A 21,095-nucleotide genomic window follows, 5' to 3' on the forward strand; every position below is an offset into this window, starting at 1 on the left:
CCAAACTCCAATTTTCAGACTTGTCAGACTACAGCTGACAGATAAGTCTGTGTCCAATTTTCTTGTAAATAGGCATGGCAGGAATACCACTCTAAGAATATGCCCTATTCCTTAAATATCAGTTGCAGGGATGGTCATCCCTAGCTTCATCAATCTGACACTATGTATCCTATAAGGGGTGGTCATCCACAAAGTAGGTACTCCTGTTTGCCACCAATGCAGCTGCAGTGATAAGTGCCCAAAATAGGTCTCTCCACCACAATGAAGGTAGCTCTCCATTATATAGCTGACGAGAATATCAGAAGTTTAGGAACACAGTTGCTTCAGGAAGCTTCACTCTACTTCATTTTACTGCTAGGTCACACAGATTCTGGGCTCAATGCTACATTTACATTATGATGCTAGTGTAAAGCAAAATGGTTTTGTACTGACACTAAAGTCGCAGTATAAATACAACTCAGACACTGTACATTAATCAGTTTAACCATGAAAAAGCACAATTACAGAACCAGTAATATAGTGAACTTGCAATTATTGTTATACTTCAATGGAAGGGGAAAATAAGTTAATTAACATGTTAGCTAAATTATAGCTCTCACTATCTCCTTAGCAGTTAAAAGCTTCTTCTGAAAAATATTACAGCTAGTTGCTGAAATTAAATTGCTGCAAGACAAAACTTAATTTCTAAAACGATTAAATTCAGTTAATATTTTGTACAATTTTATTCAATTCAGCAATGTGTGCTTTGCTCCTATAGGTTAGCAAGCTCCTCTTGACTGCATTATGGTGAATTCTTACAACTATACAGACAAGCATCAAGAAACAATAGGCAAGCAGAATGCAGGAATGAGAAAGGCATGCATGCAAAATGGTCAGCAAGTGTAAAAAGAAGTGCAATTATAACTTCTACTCATGAGACAAAAAATAAATCAGCAATACTGTCCCAGAGGTATTTAAAAGGTACAGCAGGCATCCCTGATCTACAAAGGTACAAAAACATGTAAGACTTAACACTGATAAAATAATTAAATTTATAGTATTATTTGAATTACTTTATATTTATTCTGATAGACAAAAAAGACTTAAATCCTTTTTTAAGTGTTAGTTATTAAATTCACACAACCAATATTTCAGTCATACACTCAGCATTAACAAACTTTGCAAAACACTGTTTTACTTAACAACAAATATTTTGAAAAGCATACCTAATAGCTTCTGAATCGATGTGTACTGGTGCAATCCTTTCCAGTAAGAATTTCACCATTTCGAGGAAGGGATTAGTAGGCTGTTTAGGATTTGCTAGTTTACGTGTAATTTCTCTCTAATAAATAAATAAAAAGCATTGTTTAATGGTGTAGTTGTAATGTTACTAGTAATCCACAGGCCTGGACAATGCTCTAGAGAGCACAGCAGCTGGTGGAATTTAAATTTAATTAACTAATAAACTTGAAGTAAAAAAGCTAGTTTCAGTAATGGTGACCATTAAATCGGTGGATTGTCGTAAAAACCTATTCGTTCACTAATATCCATTTGGGAAGAAATCTGCTGTCCTTAACAAGTCTGGTCTATGTATAACTCCAAACTACAACAATATAGTTAACACTTATTTGCCCTGTGAAATGCCAACTGCACAGTCCTTGTAGAGAAAAGTCCTGTCTTTACACTGAGAGCACCCTCCATTGTGTTGTGTACCACCAAGTTAAATGGGATAGATTCAGACAAAATGTAACACCTCAAAACTAGGCATCAATGAGGCACTGTGTTCCGTAAGTACTAGAAGAGTAGTATTCCACCACTGTAATCTCATGGCCTGGCATTTCCCTCACTCTACTATTCCAGTCAGGACCCATGCAGAGTGCAGAAGAGCATGCCAGGGGCACACCAGGCATTTCTAAAAAGGAGGTGCCAGCCTGGTGAAGCTTCAACACAGGACTACATGCATACCAAACAGTTGAGACTGGATATGACAGACAGAGCAAAGTGATCCCACAACCAATAGATTAGGTCAAAGCTCTGCAGCCCTGTATCATTCAGTCATGAAATATGGTGGACAATCAAACAACTACATGAGTCAAGATGGCAGAGTGGCGGTTGCAGCAACAGTGGGACCAATGCAGGGAGGAATCTCTTGGTACTTTGAGTAAGTGAACACCCTGAGACTGGGGGCGTGAAACGCGGTCCCTCATGCAAAAAGGTTGGATAAGGCTGATCTATTTGAACTAATTTGATCAACTGGTGGGCAGTTCTGGACCAATCATATCCTTTCAAGGCAATTCTTGAGAATATCAGCACAGAATGGTGAAATGTGAGGTCAGTGGGGGGGGGGGGAAAGAGAGAAATGGGGTTTTTAGAGTCAGGAACCATCAATTAGACCTTCCCTTAATCCACTGTTGTGCACAAAGTTGAAAAAATATAAAGTTTTTCAGAGTCAATTGATGTATTTAATATGTTGGTGTTGAAAATGAAATATGTTCCTTTCAAAATTTAGACGTTTCTTAAGGGAACTTTGAAACATGCCTAACCATTTTTTTATGTGAAGGTTTATTTTCTTTACGACCGACGGCATTTGACTTTTTTTTTTGCAATGCCAAGGGTGTATATTTTCTGGTGTGAAAGTAGAACTATATATATTTGAGCTTTCTGGTCACTGTGCTGTAGAATCACCAAGGTTTGGAAATAAAATGGTGAGTAGGGTTGAAGAGAGCCTAAATTTTTGTTAATTTTAAACAAAAGTGACACTGAACTTCGCACTCAATAGCAATAAATCTAACTTCTGATAAATATACAAAATCAACATTTTTTGGGGTGGTGAGCCACAGATTGGGTGCGGTGTAAGGGGAAAAAATGTGGTGAGGGAATACTCATGGCCAAATTTTGCCATCAAAATAAAGTGAGGCTAATAGATATTGCTATTTGTATCAATATGGCACAGCAATTTGAGACACAGGACAGGTATGTGGATAAACATGAATATCTAAACGTTGGTGTCTGAGTTGCACCATCATTAGTTTTGTAAAAATGGCATTTCACTGTCTGCCTCACCATTCTCATGTATTGAATGTAATATCATATTTGAGTAGTAGATATGAACCAAATTCGCCATAAATACTTGTGGCTACTAATTATAAGTACCCTTTTAATGATGCACTAAGTTTGTAACTGTCAATCAATCCCTCTGGCACTGGAAATTAATGATTACCGATGTGAAGTCTCATTCCTTCAGATTATGAATTGTTTTAGGAGATTTTTCATTAATTCTAGAAATTTAAAATGTCAAAGTTATAATTTTATATTTCTTTGTATTTTACCTCCTGCCTTTTTTTTCTCTGGCAATCAAATCTTTCGTTGCCCCGTGTTTGATCTAGCATTGAATTCACCTTTCTCAGTTCTTCAGCCGTTTATTTTCCAATCCTTAAATCTCATTGGTTATGGGAATGTCCTGTTAGTTGCCTTGTTCACTCAGATCCCAAATGACATTTTCCTCACTGCACCATTATCAGTTTATACTTCCAGCAAATTTGTGGGCAAAAAGTTTTTCAGCTAAAGAAGCAACGCTAACGAATGGCAGATCACATTACATGCCCTGCTACAGGAAAATCTACAAGATTTACAGCACTGAAATAGGATATTTGGTGCAACAGGTCCACGTCAGTGTTCATGTTCCACACAAGCCCCCTCCCACTTTCCTCCATCTCACCCCATCAAGATATCCTTCTATCCTTTACCCCCTCATGTACTTAACCAACTTCCCCTTAAAACATTGCATCATTGATGAAATAGTATCTGATCAGTGTAATTAATAACAGGCAAAAGCCACATACAGTGATAATGTCACCTTACCACACAAACTTCTGCTTGTTTACATGAACATGCTGGACTAATCAGCAGCTCCAACTGAGCCCGTAGCCTCTCATCATCACCCAGGACCTGGTTAAACTTCTTCATGAAATCTTGTGCTTTTCCTGGGTCAGGCAAATTTTCTGCTCGCAGACATAACAGATTTTAAAGATTATATATAGTAAACAACGCTCACTCCTTACAGTTGCTAGAATTTTTATTTCTAAAGCTTGTTATTGAACATTTCCAAAATCCAATTTAATTTGTCAATATCTAATCTCTGCACCCATAAATTTCTAAGCGGTAGTTTACTTACCCTTAAGCGAGTCACCTTTGCTTTCCCAATTAAGTTAACTTTGGCATGCCAGGGAAATCACAGGGGTGCCTGTCCCTTTAAGAAACTTTTCAAATGGAACCCGTGACCACCCCTGCCCGTGCCCTACAACAGTGCTGCCCTCATGTTGGTATCTTCATTTTTATCAGCCAGTTGGTAAGTAGCACAAGGTTAAGCAATGTGACCATAAAGCTGCATTTCACCCAAGCAGGAGGATTCATTTTTATGGATTTTTTTGCTTTGTTGAAAAAGCAGATAGTTAGTAAAGAAGTCAACAGCAAGGTTAATTAACCACAACAACATATGCTTCTCACCACTGAGAAGTTTCAGTAGTTCTAGAATTAGAATGGAAACAAAGCAGGCATGTACACCATTAATAAATAAATTGAGGAATTTAGATGTAGCCTCCAGACAAGGTCCAAAGAGAAAGTAGGTGGCAGATATATATTTGGAAGATAACAGTTGGAAGATTGATTGCTAGACCGAAAGGAAGAGAATCTACCTTTGTTCTTTGTTATTACCCTCCACATATCATAGCTAACTCCCCTAACAATCTCTCTAGAAGGGAATATTATATCTGCCCTAAAATAATCTCTCTGGAAGGGAATAGCAAATTTGACTATGATCTTAAGCAGAGGTAAAAGCTTTGTGAAACTGTTGTAGAATGCTATCCTTTATTACAAGAGGGTTTGAGCATAAAAGTAAGGATGTTATGCTTCAGTTATACAGGGCATTGGTGAGAATGCACCTTGAATACTGCGTACAGTTCTAGTCTCCTTATTTAAGGAAGGCTATAAATGCATTGGAGGCAGTTCAGAGGAGGTTTAGTAGATTGATACCTGGATTAAGCGGGTTGTTTTATGAGGAAAGGTTGGATAGACTGGGCTTATTTCCACTGGAGTTAGAAGAGTGAGGGGTGATTTGATTTAAGTATACAAGGTCCTGAGCAGCCTCGACAAGATGGATGACGAAAGGATGTTTCCTCTTGTGGGCAAGTCCAGAACTAGGGGCCAATGTTTTAAAATTAGGGGTCGCTCTCTTAGGACAGAGATGAGGAGAAATATTTTCTATGAGGGTTGTGAGACTATGGAACACTCTGCCTCAGAAGGCAGTGGAGGTGGGTTCATTGAATATTTTTAAGGCAGAGATAGATAGATTCTTGTTCGGCAAGGGAATCAAAGATTATCGGGGGTAGATGGGAATGTGGAAATAGAAACACAAACAGATCAACCATGTTTATATTGAATGGTGGAGTAGGTTCGAGGGGCTGAATGGTTTACCTCTGTTCCTTTTTTTTAATGTTCTTGCTACTCCACCAAACTATCGGCCAAGGCGCTCTTTTAAAGCTTCACTGAAATGATTCACACCAGTGGGCTCCCAATGTACAATATAGATGGAGTAGACAGTTAGTTGGTAACAGGTATGCCATAAGATCATAAGACATAGGAGCAGAAATTAGGCCTTTTGGCCCATTGAGTCTGCTCTACCATTCAATCATGGCTGATAAGTTTCTCAACCCCATTCTCCCGCCTTCTCCCTGTAACCTTTGATCCCCTTAGCAGTCAAGAACCTATCTATCTCGGTCATAAATACACTCAATGACCTGGCCTCCACAGCCTTCTGTGGCAATGAATTCCATAGATTCACCACTCTCTGGCTAAAGAAATTTCTCCTCATCTCTGTTCTAAAAGGTCTTCCCTTTACTGAGGCTGTGCCCTCGGGTCCTAGTCTCTCCTACTAATGGAAACATCTTCCCCACATCCACTCTATCCAGGCCTTTCAGTATTCTGTAAGTTTCAATCAGATCCCCCTTCATCCTTCTAAACTCCATCGAGTATAGACCCAGAGTCCTCAAACGTTCCTCTTATGTTAAGCCTTTCATTCCTGGGATCGTTCTCGTGAACCTCCTCTGGACCCTCTCCAGGGCCAGCACATCCTTCCTGAGATATGGGGCCCAAAATTGCTCACAATATTCTAAATGTGGTCTGACCAGAGCCCCATAAAGCCTCAGTAGCACATCCTAGTTTTATATTTTAGTCCTCTAGAAATAAATGCCAACATTGCATTTGCCTTCCTAACTACTGACTCAACCTGCAAGTTAACCTTAAGAGAATCCTGGACTAGGACTCCCAAGTCCCTTTGCATTCCAGACTTCTGAATTCTGAAAATAGTCCATGCCTCTATTCTTCCTACCAAAGTGCATGACCTCACACTTCCCCACGTTGTATTCCATCTGCTACTTCTTTGCCCATTCTCCTAACCTGTCCAAATCCTTCTGCAGTCTCCCTCCACCTATCTTTGTATCATCTGCAAACTTAGCCAGGATGCCCTCAGTTCCTTCATCTAGATCATTAATGTATAAAGTGAAAAGTTGTGGTCCCAACACTGACCCCTGCGGAACTCCACTAGGTCACCTGCCGCCATCCTGAGAAGGGCCCCCTTATCCCCACTCTCTGCCTCCTGCCAGACAGCCAATCATCTATCCATGCTCGTACCTTGCCTCTAACACCATGGGCTCTTATCTTACTGAGCAGCCTCCTGTGCGACACCTTGTCAAAGGCCTTCTGGAAGTCCAAGCAGATAACATCCATTGGCTCTCCTTTGTCTAACCTACTCGTTACCTCCTCAAAGAATTCTAACAGATTTGTCAGACTTGACCTCCCCTTGATGAAACCATGCTGACTTTGCCCGATTTTACCATGCACTTCCAAGTATTCTGAAATCTCAATGCCAGAACTATGTCCCAAAGAACAATTCCTCAAAAGAGGCTCTCGACCACATCTAAGAAGTAATGAGGCAGAGCAGCCAGTGTTCTCTCTCAGGAAGAGAAATACTTTCTAAAATACAAAATCTACAGGCCTTCTGCATTTGTTTTGGAGCAAGACAGACAATCAAATCATAGGATCAGAGCTGGCAATGGACAAATGACAGTCTCAGTGCAACCTTCATGGGTTCAGAGTACTTGCACCATTCAAGAAGAACATTTAAAGACAGCCAAGTTGCACTCCAGGACCTTATGAAGTGTTATCGTGGGAAAATAAAAGCTGACTGTTGTGCGGTTTCAGACACAAAGCCTAACTGTGGCATGACAATTTTCACTGGGTTAACCAGCATCTAGTGCTTAAAAATCTCTCTAACAGGTATAAGACAGAACAGTGAGGCTTGCAATCCAAATCCTACCAAAGCAAAGTCTTGGAAAGTATGTTTTTCCAGGTTACTAAGGGCAGCATCTCAACGATGATCTCATTCTGCCAGGCAGCCATTTAAGGTGGGCCTACACCTTCTTGTGGTGTTGATAGATGGTTATCAGCTATATTTTTGCTGCCGGCAAAGGCAATTTGAAGGACAACACTCTTATTTTCAAGCTGACCGACAATTCTGATGTGAAGCGGATCTTTAGTCCTATGGTGAACAGCTAGCTTCCAAAAGGTATACAGGAGCCAGAAAACAGTTCTCAAGATGCCCAGACCAGGTATGTTTTCGTAACAGGCAAAGAAGTGATTAGAGCAATCACTCAAGTTTAAAAATTGGGAAAGAACAGCCCTGTTGTACTCAACATTGTAAAAACTTTGTAAGGCGATGCAGCTTGCTAAAATGGAGGGATTTCATGCCACCAAATTGAAAATTCAACATGACAGTCTTACATAGGGTTAGCAAAGCTTATGTTTGAAGCATGGGCATGATTGGTTACATTGAGAAGCAGACAGATTGAGATTGTCATGAAAGGCTGGATCTTGAACATTTACTTTTAAACTTACTCAGAACAGCAATTCCGAGGATCTTCTCGCTACATAAAATTATATTCATGCTAGACTTTTGTATTCTATTCAGAACAATGATTGCAATTACAGATTATATTCTCTGCCGAGAAACTCATTGACTTGTCTACTTGTTTTTGTTACCCAAACAGTAAATTAACAAATCCAAACAAGTATGTGGCATGATTTGGTATCCATACTAACAGTCAAGGTAAAATCACTGGTCTTGTGCCTGTAAGACTTCATAGGTGGTTAATGAACAGCGTGGAACTTTGAATGCTTCATAATGTGACAATATTGTCCAGCTTATTGGATAATAAAGTTTACCAATTTCCAATCTACAGTCAACAATGCTGTGGCATCAGAACTTCAAGCTGTTTTACAACAAACAGCTTGCAAACTTTCTTCTTCAGTAACTTAGGTTAAGAACATGGAAATTTAATGAAGCATAGCTGGATATCAGCGGGCTTGTAAAAATTTACCCTTCAACTTATTACTTCTGGTAAATATAGCAAGCTGCTCAGAGAGTAAGCCCATATTTCTGATTTCCCAATACCAAGATGTGGGGAGGGGATTACCTGTGATGATGTTGAAAATAATCTCCAGGAACGATGGGGCAGACCAGCTTTTTACAAAAACTATTGTCAATTGCGTATTCAGACAATGAAATGAGACGGATGCATATTATGCCAAGGCATTAAGGTAACAACCATCCGCCCTACTCTTGCTTGTTCATTTAGTTCCGTGTGAAAACCTACAGGTCTTGCAGAGAACTTTGACCAATTCTTTAGGTATTCTCACAAGAGGTACTGCTCCCCCACCAATACAACAGGCACTTGCTCTTGTCTTTGCCATTCTACAGCAAGCATTTAAGAGAAGGAAAAGCAAGCAGATCTAACTCTATCAAATCTCCCATTGCATCTCTTTGAGGAAAAACCTAATCAAACCACCAAAAAGAGCAAACAGAGAACAGGATTGCATGCATTGTTGTGGGCATATCCAGCTGTTACATAGTTTAATGTATTGGCCGTAATGCTAAATCGGGTTCTTTATTCTTCTGATATTGAATTTATCACTCTGCTTTATATTGTTAAGCCCCCAGAGTTCTTACCATTTCTCGCAGATTATAACAAAGTAAATTTATGATGCATTATTTTTGCAATGACAACTAATGCTAACAATAATGTACAGCCATGGAAGGTTACATAAAAACATTCCTCAGGTTTTCCTGAAAAGATAACTAAAATTATCCATGGTATGTGAAACATAATAGAAGAATTAATAATGAATAATGAAGAACCAATCCTATTTATATTCATTCATGTGTGCTGTTGTCAGCCTAGCGGAGCACCTCACAGAAGAGAAGTATTTTACCTTGGCAAGAAAGGATATTATCTAACTTCACCTTCCCAAAATGTGCTTATTGTTAGATTGCAAGGCAATATCTGTAGAGGTCATAAAATCTGTACTGTTGGATCATGCTCTGCAAAAAACAGTGCACTTTTTCGGGTAGGGAGTGGGAAAGGAATATAGAAAAGATGGAAGAGAGGAGTGGAAAGGAAAGAAATGGAATAAAAACTTCACTGGCTACATTTAAAAGGATAAGAAATTGTCAATAATCATAAACAGGATCAAAAAGCTTCCTTAACGGTGATGTAATTTTGCTCAAATCTAATTTCTAGTTCTGTAAGTTTCGAATTTTTAGAAGTTCAGTTTTATTGCCACAATCTGAAGAAATACAAGGCCAAATAATACAAGGTAAAAATGATTTTCTTTTTTTTTTACTCCAGTTATCTTAGTGGCAACTGGAAACTGAATGCAGCGAGATTGAGTGCTTTAATCCAGGAATTTGGTAAAGGGGTTTTAAGGGTTGATCTCTTTCTAAAATCTAGTCAAGTTTACATTTAGGATTTAACTTAACTGTAATTGAAAATTTTAGTTTTTGTCAGTCTTACTCAGTGATAAACAAGGTCCCTGCCTTGAGGCACCTAAAGGATAGTTAATTAGTAACTGCTTAGAACTGGTTCTCTAGCCAGCAGTGGCTGACTCATCTCACTGGAATGAGATACTATAAACACAAGAGGTTTAGCAGATGAAATCGCAGCACACGCATAAATTCGCACTAAGGTAGCAGCTCGAGTCCAAGTGCAGCAAGACTGTTCAGCGAGGGCATTTGGCACAACGAGGGAGGTGCTGTTCTAGCCTTTTACAAAAGGATCCAACAGAGGGAGCTGGACACGGTGAGACCTAAGAGGTGAAGCCTGGAAGCACTGATTAGGTGTACAAGTAGGTAATTGGTGAGTTTTAAGTGTTTTCCCTCCCTCTAAACTGGGGCAGTACAGTAATTTAAACTAGTACTGGGGAGATATAAAATTTATATTAAATTTATAGCATAATTAGTTAAACTCCACAATATAACTGGATAATCATTGAGTGATAATCTAACTTGAAACCTAATTAGTTGCATACAACAAAATAAAGTTGGAAGGTAGATGATGTATTGCAGTTGTTGCAAGTGGGTGCTGCTGGATACCTGTGAGATCCATGGCAACCATATCTTCCTTCAGTGTCTGCAACTTGACAAACTTCGGTTCCAAGTTGGTGAACTGGAGTCCGAGCTTCAGACATTGTGTTGCATCGGGAGGGGGCCTGTTGCCTGGACACTTGGCTGCAGAAGGCAGTCACACCCCTTAGGCTATGTATTTCAAATTTGGTCTGTGGTCAGGAACAGGAGCATGTAACTTAAGAGGCAAGTATGGGACCCCAGAAGGAGAAGCCTCATCCCTTGCAATTGTCCAACAGGTTCAACATTCTTGCAGCTTGGGCGGACGAGAGCAGAGACTGCAGGAGGCCATTCAAGTGGGGGGAGCAAAAAGGAATGTTGTAGTAGCAGGGGACAGTATGATGATCATGATGGCATCTGTCTGTTTCAGGAGAAAATGGTCAAAAACAGAAGAATGCTGTGAAATCCTTAAAACCTTACTTCTTATTTGCATTGCTTTAATTGGGAAAAGCTCAAGTGAAAAGGTAAAACCATCTATGACGATATTTTGACAGGCTTGAACACATCGGACTACAAAAATTATGGAACAGGATTATTCACATATTTTATCAAGAGGATCACATCTATGAAATGAGAACAAGATAGCCTAGTGACCTTATACTATTGAGTTGTGTGACCTGCTTATTTGCATTGGAGTCAAATGACAAATAAGCAACTTTTGGAAATCCTTTTAGAATCAAATGCTTTGATCCCAAAAAACTATGAGAAAAACCAAGTACTTACTTGCTATAGCCATTAGCTTGGCAAACATTGCAGTATTGTTCGCCTCTGACTGGAAGAAAATAAATGTTAAAAATTAGAGAAACAAAATTTTCCTTCTGTTTAAAAGAATAGCAGGCATAGTGTGCAGACCACTCCAGGTGCAGCTATTTATGTTGCTTGGTTAACTTTATTACTGCAATATTAGCATTTTCAATATTAATGTTAGTGATGAAATTGTAAAAACTAGTCACTTAGGAGACAGGAGTTCCTCCAACTTTGCCATCATTCCAATAACCAAGAATCAAAAAAAAATCAATAATCACAGAATCAAAATCAGAAAGGTACCTTGAAATTAGAGGAATAAATTATAATCAATTATTCAATATTACAGATATAATCAATTACAAATCATAAGAGTAAAATAACTTGCGTTTATCATATGCTTTCCATCTCAGGATGCCACAGATGTCTTATGGCTAATGTACTTTTGAAGTGTAGTCACCATTATGATGTTAGCAAGTGTGCAGCAGCCAATTTACAAATAGCAAGGCCCAACAAACCATGAGATAATAGGCTGTTCCAGTAATTTGGTTGCCACTTAAATATTGGATAGAATACCAGAAGAACTCCCCTGTTCTTTTTAAATACTGCCACGTGACCTTTACATCAACTCACATGGCAGACAGGATTCCTGCTTAGCGTCTCACTGGAAAAACGTCACCTCTGACAGTGCAGCATTCCCCCAGTTCTGTGATGCAGCATCAGTCTAAATTATACGATCAAATCATGAGTGGGATTTGAACCCACAACTTTCCAAATTTTGGGGACAAGTTGGAGGGGGTTGAAAAGTTCACTTTCAAGTTTTGTTATCCATACTGTACTTTAAACTAAAATAAATTATAAAACAATAGGGAACATTCCCCATTTTGATCAATCAAGATGACATTCTCATCGAATGTTATTATAATGTTAGTAAAACTTACAGCAGGCTGTTTGTGCAGGTCTAATAACTCCCGGACATGACTCCGTAACATGTTTTGGCACTTCCACATTTCATTCAATGCTCTGTGGGCAAAATCAAGATTTGGAGCTGTATCATAGTTTAATTCTCACACAGGCACACATATACACAACAAGCAACCACCTCCCCTACTAGTTCTGATTGCTGCATTAGAGAATAGCTATCCTAGCTGATTCCTATATTCTTCAAAAGTGGTTTAACCTTCATACACAATCGGAGAACATGGAGTTAGGTCACAGATCAGTCATGATCTCATTGAATGGCAGACCAGGCTCGAAGGGCTCAATGACCTACTCCTGTTCAAATGCTCCTAATTGGATTCTGGAGAGGGAGGGTGGTGGGTGATATGATGCACTGGCACATAATATCCCTTGCAGAATTACATGCCATTATGCTAGTTCAGTCATGCAATTTATCTCCCTCTCTCCCACTGTAACACCACTCCACGCCAGACATAAGCTTTCAATTTGCACTGACTGTCTCCATATTCAGGCCATTGCAGTGCTGAACATGATTATTCTACACTCTCAGATGAAGGCAATACTTTTACAGTGAAAAGTAAGTTACCAGCTTTAGGGGATCACCACCTCACGAGGTGTGGGCAGTTATTGCTTAACCCGATGCAACTGAGTGGCTTGCTAAGCCATTTCAGAGGGCACTTAAGAGGGAATTGCTGTGGGTCTAGAGTTGCATACAGCACAGCTGGTAAGGATGGCAGAGTTTCTTCCCTGAAGGACCTTACTGAACTAGATGGCTTTTTGTAATAAGCTGGTGGTTTCATCATCACCATCACTGATACCAGCTTTTTATTTCATATTTATTTATGCAGTTTGATCATTAACCCAAACTCCTGGATTCCCTGTCCAGTAACGTAACAACTATGCATACTCAAGTTTTTGGAAGATGCAGCAACTAAGGGTTCATTGATGAGGCATATAGCAAGCCAATTTGTTTTGAGATGTGTTTAATCAGGAATTTTCCATAGAGGGATAAATAGTTATTTAGGATGATAGTGAGCTTTTGATCTCAACAATGCTAAAAAAGCTAAAATTAGAACAGATGTTAGACATATACATACCTGAAAACATGTGATACGAGAACAGACATGACAATTTTTATGCCAGAAAAAAACTAAGCTTTTAACTGCAGGATGCTTCTTTTTTCAATAGTGGAGACAAAAATAAAGACACTAGAACTTCAACAGTATTACTTCTGGAAAATGCTGAAATTTAATAAGGAGGTTAAATCAGGTCACTTAGAAAATCTCAATACAATTAAGCAGAGTCAACATAGTTTCATGGAAGGGAAACCATGTTTGACTAATTTATTGGAGTTCATTCAGGAAGTAACAGACAACATGGATAAACATGAAGCTGCAGATGTACTGTACTTCATTTCCAGAAGACATTTGACAAGGTGCCAAAGAAAGGTTACTACTTAAAATAAGAGCTCATTGCGTAGGGAGTAACATATTAGCATGGATAGAAGATTGGTCAGCTAACAGGAAACAGTAGACAACAATGGGTCACTTTTAGGTTGGCAAGATGTCACGAGTGGAGTACCACAGGGATCAGTGCTGGGGCCTCAACTATTTACAGTCTATATCAATGACTTGGATGAAGGGACCAAATGTATGGTTGTTAAATTTGCTGATGTAACACAGATAGGCAGGAGAGTAAGTTGTGAAGAGGACGTAAGGATTCTGTAAAGAGGCGTAGGTTAAGAGAGTGGGCAAAAATTTGGCAGATGGAGTATTATGTGGGAAACTGTGAACTTGTCCACTTTGGCAGGAAGAATAGAAAAGCAACAGATATTTAAATGGAGAGAGATTGCAGAACTCTTGAGGTACAGGACGATCTGGGTATCCTGGTACATGAATTAGACCAAGTTAGTACGCAGATACAACAAGTGATTAGGAAGGCAAATGGAAAGTTGTTGCCTATTGCAAGGGAATATGAAAGCAGGGATAAAAACAAAAAATGCTGGAAAAACTCAGCAGGTCTGACAGCATCCGTGGAGAGAAAGGCAGAGTTAACATTTTGAGTCCGTATGACTCTTCTTCAGAGTCATGCAGACTCAAAATGTTAACTCTGTCTTTCTCTCCTTAGATGCTGTCAGGCCTGCTGAATTCTTCCAACATTTTTTGTTTTTGTTTCAGACTTCCAGCATCCACAGTATTTTGCCTTTATGAAAGCAAGGATGTTTTGCTAGAATTGTACAGGGCATTGGTGAGAACATAACATTATGTGCAGTTTTGGTCTCCTTATTTAAGAAAAGAAATAGTTGCATTAGAAGTATTTCAGAGGCCTTCGACTAATTCCTGGGATGAGCAGGTTATCTAATGGGGAAAGTTTGGGCTGGTTGAGCCTGTATCCATTGGAGTTTAGAAGAATGAGAGGCGATCTTACTGAAGTGTAAGATCCTGAGGGGACTTCACAAGGTGCATGCTGAAAGATGCTTCCTCTTGTGGGAGAGACGAGAACTAAGGGACACCGTTTAAAAATAAGGGGTCTCCCATTTAAGACAGAAATGGGGAGAATTTTTTTCCCTCAGAGGGCTAAGTCTCTGGAACTCTCTTCCCCAGAGAGCTGTGGAGGCAGGGTCATTGGATAGTTTTAAGGCAGAGGTAGATAGATTCTTGACTAACAAGGGTATCGGAAGTAAGCAGGAAAGTGGAGTTGAGGCCACAAGGGCTACAATCAGATCAGCCTTGATCTGATCGAATGTTGGAGCAAGCTAAAGGGGCCAAATGGCCTACTACTGCTTCTAATTTGTATTCTTATGTAAATGGAATATAGTGTGAGAAAATGTAAGGTTATTTGGTAGGAAGAGTAAAAAAGTGAATATTTTTTAAATAGTGAGAAACTATTAAATGTTGCTGTTCAGAGCGATTTGGTATCCTTGAACATGAAACAAAGTTAACACGCATGGTCTCTAACATCTGCTGGAGAGACACAATTGGTTGTGTATAGCCTGAAGGGCACCACTCTGCAAGCATAGGGCAAGGCAAGAAGACAGGCCTCTGTGAGCTACAACAGCCAGTATGGGGATTGATCCATGGAGTTGGCACCATTCTGCAACCATCTAGCCAGCTGAGCTAATTGATCATGTTGCCCTTTATTGCAAGAAGGTTGGAGTACAATAAGCAAGTTTTTCTGTAATTGTATAGAGCTTTGGAGAGACCATACATGGTGTACTGTGTATGTACAGCTTTTGGTCTCCACGCCCAAAGGAGGATATAATTGCCATAGAGGGACACAACAAAGGTTCACTAGATTGATTAGGTTGAAAGGTTCACTAGGTTGACCCATGAGGAGAGATTGAACAGAACGGCCCATATTCTAAAGTTTAGAAAAATGAGAGATGATCTCATTGAAAGATTTTTTTTTATTTATTCACAGGATGTGGGCTTCGCTGGCTAGGCCAGCATTTATTGCCCATCCCCAGTTGCCATTGAGAACGAAGAACAAAGAAGAGTACAGCACAGGAACAGGCCCTTCGGCCCTCCAAGCCTGTGCTGATCATATTGCCCATCAACTAAAACATTTTGCACTTCTGGGGTCCGTATCCCTCTATTCCCATCCTCTTCATGTATTTGTCAAGCTGCCTCTTAAATACCACTTTCATACCGGCTTCCACCACCTCCTCTGGCAGCAAATTTCAGACACTCACTACCCTCTGCGTAAAAAACTTGCCCCGCACATCTCCTCTATAGTTTGCCTCTCACCTAAAATTTATGTCCCCTTATAATTGCCTCTTCCACCCTGGGAAAAAGCTTCTGACTCTACTCTGTCCATGCCACTCATAATTTTTTAAACTTCTATTAAATCGCCCCTCAATCTCCGTCGCTCTAGTGAGAACAATCCGAGTTTCTCGAACCCCCCCTCATAGCTAATAACCTCCAGACCAGGCAGCATCCTGGTAAACCTCCTCTGCATCCTCTCCAACGCCTCCATATCCTTCTGGTAATGTGGTGACCAGAATTGCACGTAATATTCCAAGTGTGCCTAACCAAGGTTCTATACAGCTGCAGCATGACTTCCCAGCTTTTATACTCAATACCCCTGCCAATGAAGGCAAGCATGCCATATGCCTTCCTGACTACTTTATCCATCTGCATTGTCACTTTCAGTGACCTGTGGACCTGTACACCCAGATCCCTCTGTCGATGCACTTAAGGGTTCTGCCATTTACTGTATAATTCCTGCATGTATTAGACCTTTCAAAATGCATTACCTCGCATTTGTCCGGATTAAACTCCATCTGCCATTTCCCCGCCCAAGAATCCAACCGATCTATATCCCATTGTATCCTTTGACAATCCTCTTCATTATTTGCAACTCCTCCAACCTTAGTGTCGTCTGCAAACTTACTAATTAGCCCAGTTACATTTTCCTCCAAATCATTTATGTATACTACAAACAGCAAAGGTCCCAGCACTGATCCCTGCGGAACTCCATTAGTCACAGCTCTCCATTCAGAAAAGCACCCTTCCACTGCTACCCTCTGTCTTCTACGACCAAGCCAATTCTGTATCCATCCTGCCAGGTCACCCCTGATTCCGTGCAACTTTACCTTCTGTACCAGTCTGCCATGAGGAACCTTGTCAAAGGCCTTACTGAAATCCATGTAGATAACATCCACTGTCCTTCCATCGTCGATCATCTTTGTCACTTCCTCGAAAAACTCGATCAAGTTAGTAAGACATGACCTCCCCTCCACAAAACCATGCTGCCTTTCACTAATATGCCCATTTGCTTCCAAATGGTAGTAAACCCTGTCACAAAGAATCTTCTCCAATAATTTCCCTACCACTGATGTAAGGCTCACCGGCCCGTAATTTCCTGGATTATCCCTGCTACCCTTCTTAAACAATGGAACAACATTGGCCATTCTCCAATCCTCGGGGACCTCACCCGTAGCCAGTGAGGATACAAAGATTTCTGTCAAAACTCCAACAATCTCCTCCCTTGCCTCCCTCAGTACTCTGGGGTAGATCCCATCTGGCCCTGGGGACTTATCCACCTTAATATTCTTCAAGACGCCCAACACCTCCTCTTTTTTGATCTCAACATGATCCAGGCTATCTACACACACTTCCCTAGACAAATCGACCGCTAAGTCCTTCTCTTTGGTGAATACTGATAAGTATTCATTCAGTATCTCTCCCATTTCTTCTGGCGCCACACACAGATTCCCACCTCTGTCCCTGAGTGGGCCCACCCTCTCCCTGGATACCCTCTTGCCCTTTACATATGTATAAAAGGCCTTGGGATTTTCCTTAATCCTGGTTGCCAGTGACTTTTCATGACCCCTTTTAGCCCCCCTGACTCCTTGCTGAAGTTTCTTCCTACTTGCTTTGTATTCTCCACAGGCTTCATCTGTTCCCAGCCTTCTTGCCCTTACGAATGCGTCCCTTTTCTTTTTGACTAATCTCACAATATCCTTCGTTATCCAAGGTTCCTGAAACTTGCCATGCTTATCCTTCATTCCAAGGTTCCTGAAACTTGCCATGTTTATCCTTCGGAAGGTGGTGGTGAACTGCCTTCTTGAACCACTGCAGTCCATGTGATGTAGGTACACTCACAGTGCTATTAGGAAGGGTGTTCCAGGATTTTGACCCAGTGACAGTGAAGGAATTGCGATATATTTTCAAGTCAGGGTGGTGGGGGGGAACTTCCAGGTGGTAGTGTTTCAATCCATCTGCTGCTCTTGTCCTTCTAGATGGCAGTGGTTGTGGACTTGGAACGTGCTGTTGAAGGAGCCTTGGTGAATTCCTGCAGTGCATCTTATAAGTGGTACATATTGCTGTTACTGCGTGTCAGTGGTGGAGAGAGTGAACGTTTGTGGGTGTGGTGCCAATTAAGTGGACTGCTTTGTCCTGGACAGTGTCCAGCTTCTTGAGTGTTGTGAGAACTGTACGCATCCAGGCAAGTGGGGTGTATCCCGTCACACTCCTAACTTGTGCCTTGTAGATGGTGGACAGGCTTTGGGGAAATCAGGAGGCAAGTTACTCGTCGCACGGTTCCTAGCCTCTGACCTGCTCTTGTAGCCACAGTACTTATATGGCTAGTCCAGTTCTGCTTCTGGTCAATGGTAACCCCCAGGATGTTGATAGTCGGGGATTCAGTGATGTTAATGCCATTAAACATCAAGGGGCGATGTTTGGATTCTCTCTTGTTGGAGATGGTCACTACCTGACACTCGTGTGGGGGCGAATGTTACTTGCCACTTATCAGCCCAAGCCTGGACGATGTCCAGGTCTTGCTGCATTTAGACATGGACTGCTTCAGTATCTGAGTTGTAGTAAATGGTGCTGAACATTGTGCAATGATCAGTGAACATCCCCACTTCTGACCTTATGATGGAAGGGAAGGTCATTGATGAAGCAGCTTGGGCCTGGGACACTATCTTGAGGAATACCTGCAGTGATGTCCTGGAGCTGAGGTGACAGATCTCCAACAACCACAACCATCTTCCTTTGTGCTAGGTATGACTCCAGCCAGCAGAGTGTTTCAATAAATTTCAATCTTTGCACCCTAAGTATGAAAACAGCTATGGGTAACCAAGTGAGTAGAAAAATATGATTTTTACTCGTTGGAAAATAAATAGCAAGGGACCTTTGCATTTTTTAAAAATATAATTGTTTTCCACTGTAGGCAAGACCTCTAAGGTAGCATTATTGGCCATCCCTAGTTTACCTCAGAAGGTGATCATGCATCAGTGATTTTTTTTGCACAAGTGAATGGCTTGCTGGCCCATTTCAGAGGCCATTATAAGTCAGCTACATGGAGTCAACCTGTCACATATGACAGGCCCCTTCGTTGGATTCGGTTTTTACAATAGCAACTTGCGTGGTTAAGCTCGGCGACAATCTAACAAATATATACTGAGCTCAATTTCAAAACATGCCACGGGGGGGGGACAGGAAATTGAACTCAAGATCACTTTACTGCCATGTGCATGTATTCACTGCAAATACGAGAACAAAAACTAGAAAAACTTTTCAGAGTTACTTTACAACACAGAAATGCTCTACTACAAGTGGCTTTTAAAGCAGAGACCACAAAACAATTTTAAATGGAATTTATTGAGTGAAAGCAGAGAGAGCAATCCTAAGAGGAAACAGTGTGAGAAGATAAAGTCAAAGTCAGTTTATATGCAAGCTTAATGTGGAAAACTGAGAAAGAACTGCTGTGTAGAGGGCAGATTGGTGGATAATAGCTTAGTGTTAAATTGTTCTATTAAATTGGTTTAGCATTGTTGAAATTCACTTGATGGTAGTTTCCACTGTATTTAATATTTATAGATATAACTTCCAGTATTTTTAGTTAACTTACTACTACATAAGTCTTTCAGAGATTAGTTTCTTAAGAGTTTCATCATCTTACGACATCATTGCCTTAAACTTTGAATTTAATGCCAAGTGTTTTGTGGTCAGGGTCAATAGGTTGACCGCCAGGGCAACCTTTTCATAAACTTCCTGTTTTGTGTCAGAATTCCAAGACACTTCATGAGTTCTGGATAGTTAAGTGTGCAGGAAGTACCTCCCATTGCTTCAGGTAACTCAGAGGTTCAAAGCTTGAGGAATGGCTGAAGTCAGTGCAGTGCATCTGGGAAACTAGCAGTGTGGAGAGTGAATCGTGACCACCAGACAGGGCAGGAGGAAAACACAAGCAATCTTGCAAGCCAGTGGCATTTATCAACCAGTTTTCAGTTTTGAATACAGGGAGGGGAGTGTGATGGCTCCTTGAAGGAATGCAGTAAGAACCAAACTTCAAACATTATGAGAGATTTGACTGCACATGCGGAAAAAGACTAAAAATGGAGTAGACATAAGGGATTTGTTGGGTAGTGGCAGAGACAGACACTTTTGTAACCGCATGATTCCTGAATGGTATGTTACCTCCCTGGTGCCAGGGTAAGGGATATCACCCAAGTGGATGGTCTGCAATGGGAAGAGGATCAGCTAGAAGTTGTGGCCCATGTTGGGACCAATAACATATGTTGAAAAAGTGTTGAGCTCCTTCAGACAGAGTTTCAGGAACTAGGAAAAAGATAATAAAACAGAACCACAAAGATAACAATCTCAGGATTACTTGCAGTGCCATGTACTATTGAGTCTAGAAAAGGAATACAGTGCAGGTTGATGCATAGTTGGAGTAGTGGTGCAAGAGGGTTTCAGACTCTTGGGTGCATTGGGACCAATTCTAGCAGAATGGGCACTTGCGCAACAAGAACACGTTGCATCTGAACAAAGCCAGGACCAATATTCTTTCAGAGAAGTAAACTAGTATTGTTGGGGGAAAATTAAACTAATTCGGCAGTGGCAATGGCAATGAAACCAGCAAAGAGCAGAAGTGAGATCAGAGCATAGAGATAAAAGTAATAAATTCCAAGAATTGTAAGGGCCAAAAGTCCAGGGCATAACAAAAAAGATTGATGAGCTACAGGCACAAATTGTTACATGGGGCAATGACGTGGTTGCATTAAAAGACAATGGCACAAGGCAAGGAATGGGTTAATATTCTTGGTTACCAAGTACTGCATCCAGGAGTGACAGAGTAAAAAGAGGGTGGGGGGATTGTGGCAGTATTAATTCAGGGTGATATTACAGCTCTAAATCGAAAGGATATATTTGTGGTTCTAGGACTGAATTTATTTGGCTCGAGTCAAGAAACTAACAACTCCAAACAGCAAGGTAGGAAGGTGGGCAAACATGACAGAAAATTTAAAAGGTGTGTAAACATGAGTAATGACCTAATATAGATTGGAAAAAACATGGTTTAAAGAAGAAAAGGAATGTTTGATAGTTGTACAGGAGAACTTCTTTAATCTATACGTCTCCAGTCCAACAAAGAAGCAAGCAGTGCTGGATCG

The 21,095-nt window shown here is 40.6% G+C and overlaps 1 protein-coding gene across 5 annotated transcripts in view; it reads right to left on the bottom strand.

Annotated features, from left to right (window-relative positions):
- Positions 1-21,095, bottom strand: part of pds5a (PDS5 cohesin associated factor A) — a 249,026-nt gene that overhangs the window by 77,671 nt on the left and 150,260 nt on the right. For all 5 annotated transcript variants that reach the window (XM_041184444.1, XM_041184428.1, XM_041184436.1 and 2 more), the window contains 4 exons: positions 12,178-12,259; positions 11,216-11,264; positions 3,841-3,980; positions 1,206-1,321 (listed from right to left, as the gene is read on the bottom strand). In XM_041184444.1, the coding sequence (XP_041040378.1) occupies positions 1,206-1,321; positions 3,841-3,980; positions 11,216-11,264; positions 12,178-12,259 (387 nt within the window). The remainder of the gene's footprint in view (positions 1-1,205; positions 1,322-3,840; positions 3,981-11,215; positions 11,265-12,177; positions 12,260-21,095) is intronic.

The sequence above is a fragment of the Carcharodon carcharias genome, chromosome 1 (genome assembly GCF_017639515.1).
Source record: "Carcharodon carcharias isolate sCarCar2 chromosome 1, sCarCar2.pri, whole genome shotgun sequence".
Lineage (NCBI taxonomy): Eukaryota > Metazoa > Chordata > Chondrichthyes > Lamniformes > Lamnidae > Carcharodon > Carcharodon carcharias.